The sequence below is a fragment of the Opisthocomus hoazin genome, chromosome 1 (genome assembly GCF_030867145.1).
Source record: "Opisthocomus hoazin isolate bOpiHoa1 chromosome 1, bOpiHoa1.hap1, whole genome shotgun sequence".
Classification (NCBI taxonomy): domain Eukaryota; kingdom Metazoa; phylum Chordata; class Aves; order Opisthocomiformes; family Opisthocomidae; genus Opisthocomus; species Opisthocomus hoazin.
Genome location: NC_134414.1, coordinates 34,252,275 through 34,271,293, shown reverse-complemented (window position 1 = coordinate 34,271,293; position 19,019 = coordinate 34,252,275). Strand labels below are relative to the sequence as shown.

Here is a 19,019-nt window from a genome sequence, read left to right as displayed (position 1 = left end):
TGCTAACCCACACCTCGGCCAGTATTCTGCTAGACAACTGCTACTCTTTCATGTCAGAGATAGCTTTGTTAACTCAATTCCTAATCAAATAATAAATGATTGAGAAAAGAAAAAAAAGGACACAAGTAAAGTTTCTTTCTGAATTAGGTGTGAAGATGGTGAATAGAGATAATATCTTCTCAAAACACAAAGTGCTGCAAACGCACCTTGATGTCTGTAATCTCAAAAGAATAAACAACTCACACTAATGCACGCAGAAATTGTTTACTACTGTCCAAACCTGTGTTTGTTTTTTTTTTTAATTTATTCTATCTCACAAACAGAGATGTAAGCAACTTCTGGATTTTTGTAAAGCCTTTGACATGGTCCCCCACAATTTGATGGGTGGACCGTTCGGTGGATAAGGAATTGGTTGGATGGTCGCAGCCAAACGGTAGTGGTCAACAGCTCAATGTCCGGATGGAGACCAGTGACGAGTGGAGTCCCTCAGGGGTCCACACTGGGACCGCTGCTGTTCAATATATTTATCAATGACATGGACAGCGACATCGAGTGTACCCTCAGCAAGTTTGCAGATGACACCAAGCTGAGTGGTACGGTTGGGACACCAGAAGGACAGGATGCCATCCAGAGGGACCTGGACAAGCTGGAGAGGTGGGCCTGTGCGAACCTCATGAGGTTCAACAAGGCCAAGTGCAAGGGCCTACACCTGGGCTGGGGTAAACCCCGCTATCAGTACAGGCTGGGGGATGAAAGGACTGAGAGCAGCCCTGCTGAGAGGGACTTGGAGGTACTGGTAGACGAAAGGCTGGACATGAGCCGGCAATGTGTGCTGGCAGCCCAGAGGGCCAACCGTGTCCTGGGCTGCATCAAGAGAAGCGTGGCCAGCAGGTCGAGGGAGGTGATTCTGCCCCTCTACTCTGCTCTGGTGAGACCTCACCTGGAGTACTGTGTTCAGCTCTGGAGCCCTCAGCACAAGAAGGACATGGAACTGTTGGAGCGGGTCCAAAGGAGGGCTACAAAAATGATCCGCGGGTTGTAGCACCTCTCCTATGAGGACAGGCTGAGAGAGTTGGACTTGTTCAGCCTGGAGAAGAAAAGGCTGCGGGGAGACCTGATTGCAGCCTTTCAGTACTTAAAGGGAGCCTATAGGGAAGATGGGGACAATCTTTTTAGTAGAGACAGCAGTGACAGGACGAGGGGTAATGGTTTTAAGCTAAAACAGGTAGGTTTAGGCTAGATATAAGGAAGAAATTCTTTACAATGAGGGTTGTGAAACACTGGAACGGGTTGCCCAGAGAGGCAGTGGAGGCCCCATCCCTGGAAACATTCAAAACCAGGTTGGACAGGGCTCTGAGCAACCTGATCTAGTTAGCGGTGTCCCTGCTTGCTGTGGCGGGGTTGGACTAGATGACCTCTCGGGGTCCCTTCCGACCCAAAGCTTTCTATGATTCTATGATTCATCAGATCCATTCATTTAATATTTATACAAAAGTTAATTCAAAAGACAAGCCCATGACTATGTACTGCTTCAACTGTACAGATCAAGAACATGCTTAATTTGCCTGTTTTCTCTAAAATGCCAGGTGTACGCTCTGCATCTGGATAGCTGGGATAAAGGGAAGATACCCCTTCGTTCTGAAGAGGCGCTAGGTCATGGACTACTAAGGTCACATCAATACAAACACTTCCTGAATTTGCCATACTTACACTAGGGTAGCACTGTTAGCCATAACGATGAATCACAGAATCACAGAATAGTAGGGGTTGGAAGGGACCTCTGTGGGTCATCTAGTCCAACCCCCCCACCGAAGCAGGGTCACCTACAGCAGGCTGCACAGGACCTTGTCCAGGCAGGTCTTGAATATCTCCAGAGAAGGAGACTCCACAACCTCCCTGGGCAGCCTGTTCCAGTGCTCCGTCACCCTCAGAGAGAAGAAGTTCCTCCTCATGTTCAGACGGAACTTCCTGTGCCTCAGTTTGTGCCCATTACCCCTTGTCCTGTCACTGGGCACCACTGAAAAGAGCTTGGCCCCATCCTCCTGACACCCACCCTTCAGATATTTGTAGGCATTTATAAGGTCCCCTCGCAGCCTTCTCTTCTTCAGGCTGAAGACTGAAGCTACAATATTACAGTTTATCCTTTCCACTGCTGAAGCTTATTAAAATATATCCCTTTACATTTCAGCCCCAATTCTGTACCAGAAGCAATGGCCTTACATCTGCCACAGAGTTCCCACAGCAACTAGGTGCCCACCAGCACCGGTTCAGTTGCTGCAAACCAACTACTTGGACACACACTGAATCTCTTATTAAAGCAGACTTCTTCTGGCCTCTACAGCAGATGATGTCCAGTAAACACTCCAGAAGAACATAGCTTCCTGCATTTAAGAGTTCTGCAGCTGCTGTTCACTCTTGATTTACGGTCTGACCTACATATAGCACTTAGGATTCTCTAAATGCTTAACTGATCTTTGCATGTGCAGTTTTCAGTGAAAAGCCACTAGCAGCTCAGAGGCTTCCTCTTCCTCATTTTCACTCACGTATTACTGGCACATACAAGATTCCTGCCACACAGAACAATCCACTGTCTTAACTTATTACTTGCTCCCCACCATGCTTCTGTAATAAAATGGCCTTGAAATTGTGACCTGTTGCAAAAACCAATTATGATAATTAAATTAAAATTAAAACTCTCACTTTGCACTGCAAAGCTCTCTCCAAAGACTACACTGGAATGCTTGCATGCAGTCTCAATTTAATGAGATGTATGAGGACATGCTGCATTAGCTAAACCACCTTTTACAGAATTGCTTTGCTAGCAGGCATCCGCTGCCCAAGTGCAGTGAAAGACTCTTCCCAGTACAGATCTCACAGTTATACAGTGAGTTTGACTCAACACTAGTCCTGAACAGAGAGGGCCTCTAATATGTCATCATAAACTTCAATGGCTGATAATTCAGGTATCAAAATTAATTGCCTGAATCATTTTAAGCAAAAAAGTGAGTAATTTCATTTTTCACTTGGTATCTGCCCCTGTATGTTAAAGTAGCTTTCTCCTCACCTCGGTCATCTGCCAGTACTGATGAGGCCACAGTCAGCTTAAGCCACACAACATATTCAGACATCTTCAGCTAGTTTCTTTGATTAAGAAAATATTAGAGAAAAATTTTTAGATGACACATCATGCTCATGTTAAGTATTAAGATTCCCCCCCAGTCATCTGGGTCCAATTAGGTTTCTTGAACTAATTCTTACAGTCTCGAGATGAATCTTACAAATATTCATTTTTGATACTGTAATGAGATACAGACGTTTTTCTCTAAGACCTGAAAAAAAAGAAAAAAGGTCTCTCTTTTTAAGAGGAGCAGAAGGATCCCAGGAAAATACTATAGCACAAGATTTTTGGTAGCTCCTACACAAGCAGGTGATAAGTGCAGACAAAATTTCTCAAAAACAAGTCAAGCTAATTTCTACCAACATAACTTCCATTTACAAACCCTTCACCTTGATTTTAGCAAGGCTTTTGTCTTCTCTGTTGGTTTGCAAACAATGAAAAAAAAAATTTAGATGAAAAAGGGTGGGTGTGCACTCCTAAGTAAGCGCCACTCAGACTGTCAATAAGTCAACCGGCAAACTGGAGATATGCATCAAATGGGAGACCCAAAGGAGCTTGGTCTACATCTACAATATTGAAAGCACATCATCAAGTCATCAATGAAAATATTAGAAAACATGGGTAATACCAGAGTGGGGAGGCCTTGAAGCATACTGGGGAACAGAACAGCAATTTGGGTTAAGAAAGTCTGGCAAAAGCAGACGTGGTTCAAAAGACAAGCAGCAATTGTGTTTAAAACTTCTGTATTTATTCAACTATGCAAAATAGAGAATGTAAACAACCACCCACGCTTTGCAGTACTGTAGGAAATGTCCGAAGGACGTAACAGATCGCAGATTGAGTGCAAGTCAACAACATACTCAACATAAACAGGAATACTGTGTTAAGAATTGTTTTTCACTGTCCCATTTAAATCTCAGCTGTGGCCTGCATCCTTCCAGAAGGACACAGGCAATTTCAGTCTGAGGAGCCACAAGACCCTTCTCTTCATACACATAGTCCAAGAGTAGTCTAGCCTGTGAAAATGTCCTTCGGCAGCAGACATTTAAGGTGTTTTGAAAGGCTGTTGGAAGTGCTATGAATGACAACAGTGTAACAAATTGTTTATGTAGGCAGAGCACTGAACTAGATCACCTCTCATGCTCATGATCTTCCCAGATATATTGGCATTTACCCAATACAACCAAAATTATATTTTACGACCCTAAAATTAACTCCCTCTACAGCACAGAAGCAGTAATTTCCAGAAAACAAAAATAAAAAAACATCCACACTTTCTAAATGCTGAAACTCTCCCTTTTCCCATTTGGAGACTTTAAACATTTGAACAGCTGACAGCTTCACTGTAATAATATGAGAACTGGTACAGAAACTGAACATGGATTATTTCCAAGCGATACACTGGAGTAAAGCAGTACTGTTGTGCTGTACTGAGCTGAAGGAGTTGGAGAGTAAAACTAACATTAGAATCTGCAGTTAACAATCTACAAATTTACAACTTTGCTATGTAAGTTTGGGGCCATAAAGCAAAGCTTAAGGCAAAATATTTAGCTAAGACACATTATTAGCGAAGTGACAAAGTTGATAAACAAAAGCAGACTCACCTTCCGCAATTCAATCGTAACTTCATTTCTGTGTCTTCTCATAGTCTATAAATAAAAAATAAAAAAGATCTGTATGAAAAGAAAGAATTGTTTTGTTCTGGAGTCAGTTGTTTCTAGGTCAAAAGTGCAGCTATTCATCACAAAGATATGGAAAACTGTGCGTAATTTTTAACTCAATCTTTCCCAGCAGGATGCACAAGTTGTTTTTTGGGTTTTGTTTTTAAGATCCTACACCTTACAGAAACCTTTGTCATAAACAACAATTAGTAACCCAAAGGCAGAAAACATTGACTTCCCCATGAAGTTTCAGTGGAATGACTCTCCAGGTGTTCATATGTGCACACCAAAAGCAGCAGTAAATACAGGTTAGACAGTTTCACACTCACTTATGATCACATTCACAACCTAAACATACCACCCATTGCAGTTATCTGGCCAAATTCAACCACGAATGACAGAAGATGACTGAGCTCAATGATAACAAGACCCATTAGGCTTGTGGCAAAAGGAAACAAAGCAGTACAGTGGCACTGAGTCTACTTAGGATCTATAGCCTAAACACTGTAAAGGAAAATCAGCCCGTAAGTATCTCAGCTCCTTAAAGATACTGGGCACTCAGGATGCCTTTTCTACAACGCTGCTATACCTCTTAGCTAAAAGAGATCACAAGATTGAGAAAGAACAATTTTAGCCTAGTAAAGGCAACCTCCCTAGGTTCATTTTACAATCAGTGGAAAAGACAATACCATCAGAATGCAATTCAGAAAAAATTGGGACTGGATGACTGCTGGCAGCCTACAAAGATCACCCACACTAACTAAAATTAGCCTTTTAAAATACTTTCTATGTCCTGTCCTTGCTACTGACCTTCACTGCCGCTATCACGTTCCTTCCGAGTTAGGGCAAATAACTTCCCTAAGCTAAAAAGCATCAGCAAAGACCAGCAGTACACAGCAAACACCAGCACTGCCCATCAGCCATCTCAGGCATTACTAAACATGCTAAAGCTCAAACACAGATAAAATGAAATGAGCAGACTGCACACCATGAATCTATAGAGGGTGTAGTTGCAGTGCTTAGAATAGTACCTTAGCCCCGCTGTTCTCAACAGACTCATAGAATCATAGGCTGGAAAAGACCTCTAAGATCATCTAGTCCAACTGTCACCACAACACCACCATGCCCACTAAACCATATCCCAAAGTGCGACATCTACACATTTTTTGAACACCTTTGCACAACAGTACTCATTTAATTATCTTAGGTTGACCTGAGAGTAAGGCAGGCTTGTTTTCCTGTCCACTGCTTGATTAGCCAACTCACTCAAGTAAACACAGACACAATTCTCCTTTTACATCTACAAGTGTCAACCATACTACTTTAAACAAAGCAAGTCCTTGTTGCAGTGAGGACACTAGGACTACTGCATCTACCAGAACTACACTTATCTTCTGCCTCATTATTTTGCTAAACCATTTGATCCTTGTGAGCATCTAAGCCTACTGCAAAAGCTCAGTATGATAGGACTGGATTGCTGGGGAACAGGAGGGCATTGGGTAGGCAGGGAACGGACCAATGAAGAACTGGAAAGGCCATTGCGTACAACTAGCAAGACCAATCATTCAAATTTCTGGTTATATTAGAATTTTGTATCTGAATCATCTTAAAAACTGCATCGAATTTAAGGGTGGTAAATAGCTAGACACCAAAGTCCTTTACGGAACTTCCCACTAGCAACAACCACCCACTCCACCCTAGAATCTAATCTTTTATTCCTACTTAACTTTTAAGGGGTACCCCAACACATGACAAATACGTTAACTCAAGTCAGCATTTTCTCCCCAAAATCCAGAATTGTATGTGCCAGGTTTGAAATCTCAGCCATTTAATGGATGCAAGGCACAATTTACTTTTAAATTTGCTCCCTAGTTACAATTTACTCCTACATTTTCATTTACCTATGTGATAATACTCTAGAAAATTTTCTATTGAGCAGAAAAATCAGACCAAATCTGAAGCTCTTTAGTGAACAACCGTAACATTTGCCACCTACCATTCTTCTGCAAGCAAGACAGATTTAAGAAGGACTATATGCTGTGTTCAACAGTTCAGCAGCTTAATATTTTTGGTTTAGAAAAAAACAAATACAGTACAGCCCCAGGCAAGGCATTACTATTCGTTTCATCAATTTACTCTAAAACCTCCTCTAACAATGCTTTGACTAAGGACAGTTACTCAGAGTCATTCATCCATAAAGGCTCTACTGGAAAGACTCTAAGCTTCTTTCTAAAGGCAAATAATTCACTCAGCTTTTCAATTAGGGTTTTATCTTTGTTTCATACTTCCATTATTTCAGCCCCACTGATCCTACTGTATTGCAATTCTGTCTCAATATTTTTCTTAATAGTTTTTCGATTTTATCAAACTGATCTTCAAAATATGGGACTACTACATTATGGTTTTACATTTAATGTGCAAGAATCTCTCATCTTTTCCTCATTTAGAAAGCTACCACTCTTTAGAAAGGTTCTTCAAAAAGGTTATCAACTACATGAATGTTTTGCTGACTAGTCACATACATTTTCTGAGCTTTAATACGTGTCTTCAGGCAATCTCCATACTACCTGGGTTTTACCCTTTTAGCTGCTCTTTCTATTTGCCTTTAAACTTACTGTATGTAGTTTCTCTTTCAAAGCAGCTCTGGCACATTTTCATTTTTTCCTTCCTCCTTTAAAAGATGGAATAGTCAGTACTCACCACTAAGTCTAGAGCTGCTTCTCCATTCACAAAGCAAGTAGGTTGATAACTGGGGACTGCACTTATCCTCAACATGACAGAACTGATGAGTTATTTGGACCTCACTGAACTAGGGGCTCCCAGTCTTACCAAGTTTCCTGCTCGCACAGCATCTTTAAAAATTCAGCAAGTTGGGGTCACCAGGATCATCCATGAATCAGTAGTACGGTTTAAGGCTAGAGTCTTCCTACAGGTATACGTGACAAATTCCCAAAGAGCCTATGGTGCATTCTGGCAGTTAAATGTGGTTGCCAAGGTCAGATTCAGGCCAGTGCTCTCACCTAGATGTACGCTGGCATTACTTTGAACTTGATACTAGTGCTCCACTTCATGTCCCCAACATGAGATGACCATTGCATACCAATATATTTAAGACCATGGATTACACTTCATACATGCCAACTGTTGCCACTGTAGACTGTATGTGAAAAACACACGTATACACTTGACAGTGGCCCAATTTTAGTTTTACTCCTGCTATTTAATTGGGATTTGTTCAGTGTTCTCCATCTTGATTTTCTCCTCTTTACCACTGGAGCCAATACACTGGACCACTCTGTGATAGACCTCTGAACATTTGCAATTTGTCTATCCTTGCTTTGAGAGACCATACTCTTAAGACCAAAAACATGCTTCAGCCTCATGTGATTACAGGAAATGCAGGTATACGTATAGCACCATGCTATATACTCGACTCTCTCGATGGGCTTTTGCAAGCTTCATTTTAAAACCTACAGACCAACAGGCACAATTTCTAATCTTACCTGTTGGTGGGGGAAGGTTGGCACAGCCCAAATTGTATTCCCCCAAAACCAAATCTAAGTGATCTAGTTAATTTTTTTTTCTGATTTGAAATTTCTAAAAGGGTAGGTATTTAAAGCTTGTGTTTCAGATGAAGCATTTTAAATATACGGCAAGCTATCTGCACCTTCCTACAGCCTCAGAAGTAAACATACTATAATCCAACAGCACACAAAAGAAGCAGTCTTAAGTATCACTGCAAGCCTCCCTTTAAGAAAGCATTACCACTGTAAGCAGAATACCACACTTTTATACTACCTGCAAGCCCCAGCATGCAGGGAACCGATAGGCATTTATGAGAGATTTATACAAGTAGTAGAAAAGTTAAACATTTTCCCCAGCTAACATAGGTCAGCTAAAACAAACAGACAAAATAATTCTGCAACTTAACCCCACGGATTCATTGCCAGCTTTCAGGCTGGGAGGACAACCATCTGCTAAAGCCTACATAAGCAGCACCTGCTGAAGCCTAGCAAGATGTTACCAATAGATCTAATGCAGTGTTTGACATCCACAGCATCTGACTACGGTCACCTCTCAGCTTAACATACTCAAACGAGTAACTTCAAGTCACATTGAAACAGCACATTTCAAAACCACTCCCCAAGACAAATCTGAACTATTTCACTGAATGTTAAAAAAAATATCAGACTCCAAATCCCAGAAAGGGAAACTCCACATAGGCAAAATCCTACAAATCACAAAAATGATGACAGTTTATTCCTGCAGTATCTGAACTGTGAGGCTGCTTCTAAACACAGAGGAATTAATGCACCATACGCAAGGTGTAGAAAGTAGAAATTGCAGATAGTAACTATCAACCAGCACATACTACCAAGAAACAAGAACATACAACACTTAAGTTGTGCTACAACATTATTTCTCCATTGTTACACATGACTTAAGTCAGACTTAAGTGCATAAGGCTTTTGTAACAAGAGACTGCTACTCCCAGTTCACCATCTACGAAGAACAATTACTTACCAGTGTGTTTGACAGGCTGACATAACCACAGTAATGCACCAAGTGCTGTCAAGTCTTGTAACAAGCCAAAAGTAGATTTCAGCAATATTTCTAATTTCAATTTCCCTGGCATTTTGTTATTTTATAAAATATACCAGAAAAAAAACCCAAAAGATCTAGTAGATGCTGTTCGATAAATCAATGTTCTCACTTCTACCTTGAATTTCTGAATACCCTTCCAAAGCCAGATATCAAGTTTACATGCCAAGAAGTTCTCCCTAACAGCTTCCATTTGGAAGAAAAATTATCCCTAGTTCCGTCAAAGTATCAAAATTGAAATTAATTTTATATGCCAGTAAAGAAAATCACTATGCACATTAGGGCTGTTGTGTTAAGGGGTGCAAAGGAACCTTGTTTTCAGGCCGATACAAAACACAAAAATGCTAAGGTGACAAAAGACAAGAGATTTAAGAGACACTAGACATCGAAAACAAAGCAGGCCTCAAGTCAATGCCCAAAATAAGGCTTAAAGGAATGCCTCAGTCCCTGTAAAACTGCCTTTGACACACTCAATGGGCAGAAGTGACACAGGATAGGGCCACCCTCATCAGATCAGTCTTTCAGCTCTGGCATCTCTCTCTTCCAATACGAAGCTGACAAGAAACTCAAAGCTCAACTTCAGAGCCACCTGTGAAGAAGGGAAATGTCTTCCTGATTTTTCATTTAATATTTGGTTTACGACGACAGAAGACAAAACTGTACATAAAACTCTTGATATCAATAAGCAATGGCTAAAGACAAATCTGCAATTCTGAATCATCAGTGTAACAGTAAGCCCTAGCGCCAGCACATCCAAAGAATTACTTTTCAGTGACTAAACATCTGGGACCCTCTGGCTCAACCACACATACTTCACAAGTACCATTCGTGAAACCCTGCACAAAGGTGCACAAGATGCTCACTACATGTTAAAGAGCAAGTATCACTGCTACAACACTACCACTTGATGTCTTAAGACTACCCATCCAGAACCTTCCTGGCAAACAAACAAACAAACAAACAGATTACTTTGAAGTTCTAAATAGCATTGAGATTCTAGAGGAGAAAATGAAGTCTAGCAAGCTTCTCTGGCTTCGCGAGCCTTTGTTTAACATAGAAAATGTTTAATTGCATAATACATTAAACTACCTGAAAAGGCAACTCCTATAGCTTCTATAAACAAAAAAAAAAAAAAGGAAAAAAACCCAAGGAATCCTGAAACCAATCAGCTGTACCTGTTCAACATACATCAGAAGAAGATAACACATTTTCCAAAACCCTCTGTAGCAAATACATGATGTAGTGTGTTTTTTCCTGGGGGAGGGGAAACCCAAACCAAAACAACTCTACCTAAATTATGCAAGACTACAAGAAAATTCAGTCTAGTTCAAAAGGACAAAACCACATTCGACACATAGCACCCAGAATAGTCCCTCTATTTATGAAAAAATTTAAAATATCGGTACTATTCTGTGCAAGTTAGATCTCATTTACAATGAAATATCGGGACTAGTCTTAAGGTTTCTGTTAATTTGAAATCTCTACTTCATATCTAAAAATCAGTCTTAATTGATTATAGGCACTTTAAGATCCCTTAAGTACATAGCTTTCACAGGCAAGAAATTCTGGATACTTCACAAGATCACTTCATCCCCAGTTACAGTACAAACCAGAAAAACAAAACTATTTAAACGTGTTAATAATACAACTAGTGAGACGCTCAAATCATTATATTCTCTTTGTTATGCTGGGATAAAGATTTCTTATATGAAATTTAAAATTAAGTTTCATGTACAAGATGTTTAATAATATACATTCTCTGTACAGAAAATATAATTAAATGCTGCAACAGTAAGTGGTGTGAATTTGAAACATTTTAATCATTTTTAGCTATACCAATTGAGTCAGATAGAAGATTAAAGCATGACCATCATTAAATACCTAAAAATCTACCTATCATCATAACAATGAGATCTGGACCTTTATTTCTGCTCTTGCCTCTCAAGATTACAGGAACTGGTCTCAGAAAACCAGAAGATACAGGCTTACAGGAAAGAGCTAACCTGAATCATAGCTGGGACAGTAAAGTAGCTTGATTAAACATGTACCCACAGAGCTTAGCATTTGCAAGTCAATTCCAGACTACTTCCACCTGCCTAACTGGCAGAAAAAGCCTGGCGCAGTTTCAACAGCTGGATTGGATTTAACTAATACCTCCCCTCTTGCACATGAGCATATCCTTGAGTATAGTTTAAATACTTTACAATGTAGGTGTGGGTGCAGTACAGTGAAAGGCGAAGGTGTTTGCATTGATGAAGTAAACACTGTTCATCCCTAGAAATCTCTTTATTAGCCTTTTTTCCTTATTCCTTCTCTGACACCTTTCAACAAGTATGAAGCACTGCAATGCACATGAAAATGCAGAAGCCTGGAAGCTGGGCTGGTTTTGGGCAGAAGGAAAAAAAATTCAAGTGCTTGTTTGTATACAATAGTTGAGATACCAAGGTTGTCAGCAGCTTATCTTTGGTTAACATTAGAAGTTAAATATTCCATATTTGCATAGGAATATAATCTGTTAGTATGTGTAAAACTGAGGCTTAGACTGATGATTCTGTTCTACTTGTTCTGGTGTAACTGGCTTCAGCCAAAAACAGAGACAAAGTGATACTGACAGAAAGAAGGCGACACTGCTGTTCTACCTACTCACATTTCTAAAGTGCGTATAGCTTACTCCAAGAACTGCAAGCAAATCGCAATACGTGAAGCAAAAATTCTGGGACTACCAGATCAAAACTCTGGGACAGCATCATGATGGTCTGAATGCAACTACTTAATCACAGCTGAAAGAACTAAAACCAATCATGCTGTACACACCGACCCCCCGTATTTCTTTTAGACATGCAAAGAGATTTGACATCTATGCCAAATTAAATCAAATGTTTAGTCAAAATTAACCCTTTCTACTAGGTTTATTCCTTTAGTTACAAGCATTATGGATTACCACTCAGCCTTCCCCTCCCCCCTCAGTGTATGTTCTAAGCAGACTCTTCTTCCCCACACCCAATTTTGAGATTCACCTAATTACCAAGCACTTCCACAGAGCTCCAAATTGTCCTTCTAAGAAAAACAGTGATGTTTTTTCAGCCATATAGACTACAAAGTTAGAACACCTTCACCTCCGGCCTTGTTATCATAGCTCCATATTAAATTATGCTGACCCAGTTAGAAATGCAGGCAGGGGGTATGGATTCCACAGTACAAGCAACACATCTACCAAAGCAGCTGAATACACTTATAATGTGCCTGTACCCTGACCTGAGACTCCAAGAGAGTTTTATTTCGCTCGATTACTGTTTGATCCAAAAGGTATTTGCTCCTCTTTCAGGGAAACACTCTATTTTGCAGAAAGTATTAGAACTTAGTTCAGATTCTGTTTGCCGCAGAACCTTAATACTACAAAGTTTCCTTTTGGCTTGTAACCTTTAACGCAATACTACGTACATTACGAGCAGAGTGCAGTGTTTACTGTATTTTATGCCATAATCTGTCTGGGACTTGTGTTCCTCAGGGTTAATAAAGACCACTGAAGAAAAACTAGCTCTTCTGCAGCTGGAGCTGCCACGCTTTTTTTTTTTTTTAATCCCCAGTTTGGGGCCCCTAAAATTAATACCAGCTGCTGTTTGTTAGCCCATCTGTGGCAACATAATTCAAGTATCTGAATCCAGCTAGTCTCAGCAAACTGGATCCATGAGATATCCACTGTGAGTCTTTTACTTAGTGATGGGTAATGACTCAATGAAGTCAGACATGCATGCCAACATGGAAAGCCACAAGCCTCCAATTACCATTGCTTATGGTGCTGACTCACCTGAAAGCCCTATGGAAGCAGACAAAGCTGCCCATCCACATTATCCACTTCTACTGCTCCAAAAGATCATGGCAGAAAAGCAATTGCTAAGTTTATTTCTTACCAGCTCTTTTGTAAGCATATTCTTTGAGGTCCCAATATCCTCTCTGCATTTGTTTAACCTGCATACTGAGCCACTACCAGCAAAGAAGTGAGATATGAGCACTCATGTTTTAATTTCCGTATCCGAATTACCCAGTTTACATCTACAGACCTATCAAACAATCCTCAGGATTCTGGACCTGAAGCAATTTAGCTGGCTGCATTCAACACAAATTGCACCAATATTGAAGGACACAAAGCAGTCCAGAATAGAATCAACCTGTTATCTGCTGTTTTAATAAAAGAATGCTGGAATTCTCTATTCAACATCAAAACTCAGCTGGGGGAAGCAAGACAGAATCCAGCAGACATCCAGTTATTGCTGCTGTGTGAATCAAGGACGTTATACCTAGTCAAAACTTTTACAGCATTTCCATTCAGATGTAGATCTTAACACTGTTCATCACACCTTTACTGACATCAGACCAAAGACCATAAACACAGCCATATGGGCGCCACCTGAAGTCAAACCAAATTTTCCAGGTAATCCCACAGTACCCCAAGATAACTCATCACCGCGCAACAGTTGGTCTGCACAGACCAACAGGCAGGCAGCAAGGATCATGAACTAATTCAAAGTATTCGTTTTGTCCTGTCATCCTAACAGGGCAAGGAACCTGTATTCCAAAGAAGCAGTGGCTGCATTGCCACCGCTTCTCCACTTTGACAAAGGCCCACCTCGAAGAACTTAACTGTGGAGTTTTGTCATTCATGCTACAGCCCAAAAGAAACTACTGGTCTGAAGGATAGCTGTATCAAGTCCTCCTTCTTTTCCTGTACTTTTTGGAAACAGAAGGGCACACTAAATTTTACAATGATGCCAGCTCTCCCTTATCTGAATACTGTGATATGCCAAAATAAGCACCAAGAACACTGGATAACCAAGATAGCCTAATTACAAGTGACTCCTATTCACACTTTTTAAAAAGTTAGCAGATTAAGGCTTCTTGACACACTCTACATACATACAAGGAGTTGAAATTTGGTACAGTTTTATGTTACAGGAATCTGCTTTCGCCAGTACATGAGTTTCTATTTAGTCGTGTGAACATTTAAAAGATATCTGTCATTTTCCTGTACTGCATGATCAGTGTAGCAGAAGCTTCAGAATCTCCTAGAAACAGAAGTTTATCCCGTCCTTGAGGGAGAACAAGCAAAGCACCTATATGACTCCTTGGCCTCTCCCAAGCCACGACAGCACCTCTTTCCTCTCCTAGAATTTCTAAGCAAGCATTCCTCCCACTCCCTTACCGAGGAGGACAAGTTCACTGACCTGTCTATTCAAGCGGAACAGTTGATTGCCACTGCAAAAGAGCATGAGTCCCTTTCTTCTTCTACAGTGTAGAGGACCCCAATTCAGAGGTACAGGTTCAGTTTTTTCTAACAAATGTTACCAGAAAGCAAATCCACCACTTTCAATGCCATACTTCACAGCCAAAATACCATCTTTGCTTGTGTACAGGACATGAAAACAGAAAACAGCAGGGCAAAATTAAAATGACTGTTCATGGTAACAAGCTGCAAATATCAGGCTAAAATATTGATCTTTAGATCAGCATAAAGACTTCAATTATTTTAAACGTAAAAGCTTTTATAAAATTGTAGATAACCACTTTTAAGAATCTAATTACCAAATGAAGTGTTTGGTCAGAAAGGCCTCACACACTTCTTGGGCAAACACCACAGAAGACCAACATTCTTAAGCTTGCCAAATATTTATACTAGTTTCCCCTAGAGAAAAACAAAAAAGAGAAAGAAAAAAGAAAACCTACCAGGCTAAATACTAGCCAGATACCTTCTTGTGCAATCAATGTTTGAACAAAGACACTCCCTTTCCAGATACTTAAACAGTCTTCAACTGTAATAAAGTACCTCAGACAATCATTCTGTGATTCTATGATGTATTTCTAAGCACCTCCCTGTGAGGACAAAAAAGTCCTATTATTCCATCTATAAAATGGTAAACAATAATTGCAATTTGCATACATTCACAGGGTGCCATGAAGGAACAACAAATCAGGTCCCTAGAGAGCTAGTCTATATTCAACCACAGCAAGCTTTTTTGGTATAATATCACATGGCTGAAATGAATCAGATTTTTTTTGTATTTTTTGAAAGATATAATCAAAAGGCAAAAAAAAAAAAAAAAAAGATTACACATGTTCTAGCTGCCTAATTAAATCTATGAGGAAATCATTCTGCTCAAGATGCAAGAGAAAAAAACAAACTCATCTGACAACCCAGGAAGAAGATGGAGCATTAGGAATCAGAACATACACTCCAGCAACATACCATGATCTATTATGAACCCTGTCAGCAACCCTTCTGATTTAGTAATTTCAGTAGTATCATGAATCCTAGATGTTTCCACCTCATTTCTCAACATGACTTAAGCCCCGATTCCATGTTTCTGCTGTTTGAAAATTCTGGTATCGTATTTCTCTCCTTGAGGATACCTTCAGTTTTATCAAAATCCCAGTTTATACTTCCTTCCATAAAAAGGGTATCAGATAGCCCTAAGAAGTCATTTATATCACCAGAAGTGGTCTAGTTTTGATAGACAAGAACCAATATAAAACTCCTTCAACCCTCACACTGGTAGGGCCCACCAAAACCTCACACCTATAGTGTTACACGGAGCACAGAGGTGTAGTGGGTCATACCGGTAGTGGGCATGGGAAGAGATACTGCCAGATTCTGAACTGCCGCTGGCAGCTCACGTTGCTCAAAGGCACTGTCACATTGACTGCCTGTGTCAGAGCTCCCAAACATCTCATCACAGAATTACAGAACGGCTTAGGCTGGAAGGGACCTTAAAGATCATCTAGTTGCACCCCCCTGCTGTGGGCAGGGACACCTGCCACCAGAGCAGGTTGCTCAAAGCCCCGTCCAACCTGGTCTTGAACACTTCCAGGGAGGGTAGAGCCACAGCTTCTCTGGGCAGCCTGTGCCAGTGCCCCACCACCCTCAGAGTAAAGAATTTCTTTCTTATATCTAGTCTGAGCCTTCCCACTTCTAGTTTAAAGCCATCACCCTTTGTTCTATCACCATACACCTTGTAAAAAGTCCCTCTTCTTGTCTGGGAGATTGCTCTTCACTGCTGTTTGTTCAGTGTTACGAACACTACCCATGACCAGCCTACGTTCTTCTTACACGCCTGATGAACAGGGGTTAACAGGATCCTGCTGACTCCTAGCAGGGTTCTCTCATTTCAGGATTCTCTCTTGATGTGGAAAGCCTTCTATATCTGGCTGCAGGTCAGATTTTTGGTGCAGAGACATCACTACCACTGATTTTGCATCTAGTATTTGTGTGCATGAAGAAAAAGAGACCCTAGTGCCAAAAAGCTGCATGCAACAACAGTATCTGCTGGTTAGGGTTACTTTAGCTTACCCAGGAGAGCGCTACAATGTCTCTCTGCATAATTACATCAACTTCCTGATTCACACTGTAGTTGACTAAGAAAAGGCAAGGCCTAGGACATTCTGAGAACTACAAACTTGAAACCTCACACTGCACCTGGCCAGGAGTCCCTCACTGCATCTCTAAAAACCTGCCCACAAGTCACCCTAGCTGACCACCTTCTCCTCATGCAAACGAGCTCTGACCACGTTCCACACCAGCAAGTTTGCAATGGGGCTTGAGCACTCATTAAAACACACCTCCATCAAGGCTAACAATTTAAACTACGAGGAAGCCATTTCTCCAAGTTGATTTTGCAAATCACCGATTCTTTCACTACCTCCAAAGTCCACCTGTTACTGAATCTGACAATAATCAAGGCTAAAAATGCACAAGAGATCATCAGCTGGTCAGACACGACGGAATACGGGCAAAACAAGTAATTCAGTAACAGATGTTTGAATAGGGAAGATACTAATTTTGTCTCCTGTTCTGCAGCCATTTGTACAGTGTATGTTCCTGTGTTATACTTGTATTTATTAAACACACACACAAAATCAAGTTTAAAACTGACTAACATTTGCTTAACCTCAGAATGGAGACAAGTGTCAGCTGATTCAGAAGAAATTATATGGAACTTACCCAGCAGATTTAGTAGCGTCAATCTGACTGTGAAGGGATAACAATCCAACAGTTAAATATCACTAGACAAGGTATACCTCCTCCCCTTCACACTGACCTCTCTGAGCCAGCACTGGTCTTCTGCAGACATGAAGGGTTGGCTCAGGAAGCTAAGGGAGCAGAAAACTAAAGAAACATGAAAAGCTTTGCAAAATAGTTCACTCCAAGGCACAGCCAGTTCTCATGCAGGACTAACTTATCGGATGAAAACAGCTCTTTTGCCCACCCATTTCTGTGAAATTGAATACAAAGCCCACAGCTTCTGCTGTTACACAAGTAATCAGGAATACCAATCCAGTATTAGTTTCACAGTGCTGGGTATTTCAGAAACAACTGATAGACCCTATTATTGGAAAACATACAGGGTTTATATTTCTTTTTCATTTCAAGTCAGTTGACTTTGCATTTTGTCTTTACTGCTTGATGATGTGCCCCATCAGCTTCAACCGGTTCACTGCTTTTTCTGGCCTAATCTTATAAATTAAACGCCTCATTCTACTTCCAGTCCCACCATAAACACAAATCTGATCCCTCACTTGTAGCTGGTACATCCTCCTAATAGCTGTCTTTTCAGATAACACCGTTTTAGAAGGCAAAATGCCCTGTTTGGATCTGTGCTGGAACTGCACAAATATTATGAAAGCTGCAAAGAACTTACCCATAAATAGTTAAAAAGCTCTTAAAACCAGTATGACAGTTATGCTGCTACACCTTCGACCAGATTTTGATAGTTTACAAGTTAAAACTCAATCCTTTAACAGAGGCAGCTTTAGAGATACCAGAGCAACTGCTATAGTGTTAGAAACACACAAGAATGAAGAAAAACAAATTCTGTAATTACAGCAAGATTAGAAAGGCTTGGTATATCACAACAACAAACAGCAATAATTGGGCCTCAATACAGCAAGCACAGATCCCAATCAGCTTATAAAGATTATGTTCATCACGAGATTCCATCCCCAAATTGTCTTCTCCACAGGTATTTCCGAAATAAACAATGACTTCCCAAGTTATCTGTGTTTTTAAACATTTTTAAAGCAAGGTATTCAACTGATTTTGAACCTCACAAGGAAACTATAAGACAGTATATGTAAGTGGACTTATTAGGTGTTTGTTTTCTGCCCAGAGCCACACACTTCACAGCATTGTACTGTTTACTTGCAGACTAAAGTTTGGAGAAATCTGTAGCAGCAGCAACCGAGGAGGCTTCCCGCATCTACCTCTTGCTTCCTACCCATGTAATTCTTTCCAAGGTACAAAAATGTACACCTGTAATCTCCCAAGAATATATATACATACCTGAAAGGGTAATAAAGAAGCTGCAGGAGTCAGAGCTTAGAAATTCTGTGTGAGAGTACTGGATCTTATATTAAATCCAGTTCCCAGCAGGAAGCTACCTGACACCCATGCTTTCACTTAAACTACTGAGATTCACTGAGACAGCGAGGCGATTAAAACAGCAGGTCCACAGCATCTTAAACCAACCTAAATCAGCTGTTACAGTCCTATTGCCTACAGAATCACTAAGGTTGGAAAAGACCTCTAAGATCAGAAAGTCCAAATCGTCAGATGCTTTTGCCATTATCAGTTCCTGTGCCAGCAAAGC

At 40.6% G+C, this 19,019-nt stretch overlaps 1 protein-coding gene across 1 annotated transcript in view; it reads right to left on the bottom strand.

Moving 5' to 3' along the window:
* Positions 1 to 19,019, bottom strand: part of KPNA3 (karyopherin subunit alpha 3) — a 52,733-nt gene that overhangs the window by 28,523 nt on the left and 5,191 nt on the right. Inside the window, exon 2 of the mRNA XM_075421519.1 lies at positions 4,723 to 4,767. Coding sequence (XP_075277634.1) covers positions 4,723 to 4,767 — 45 coding nt within the window. The remainder of the gene's footprint in view (positions 1 to 4,722; positions 4,768 to 19,019) is intronic.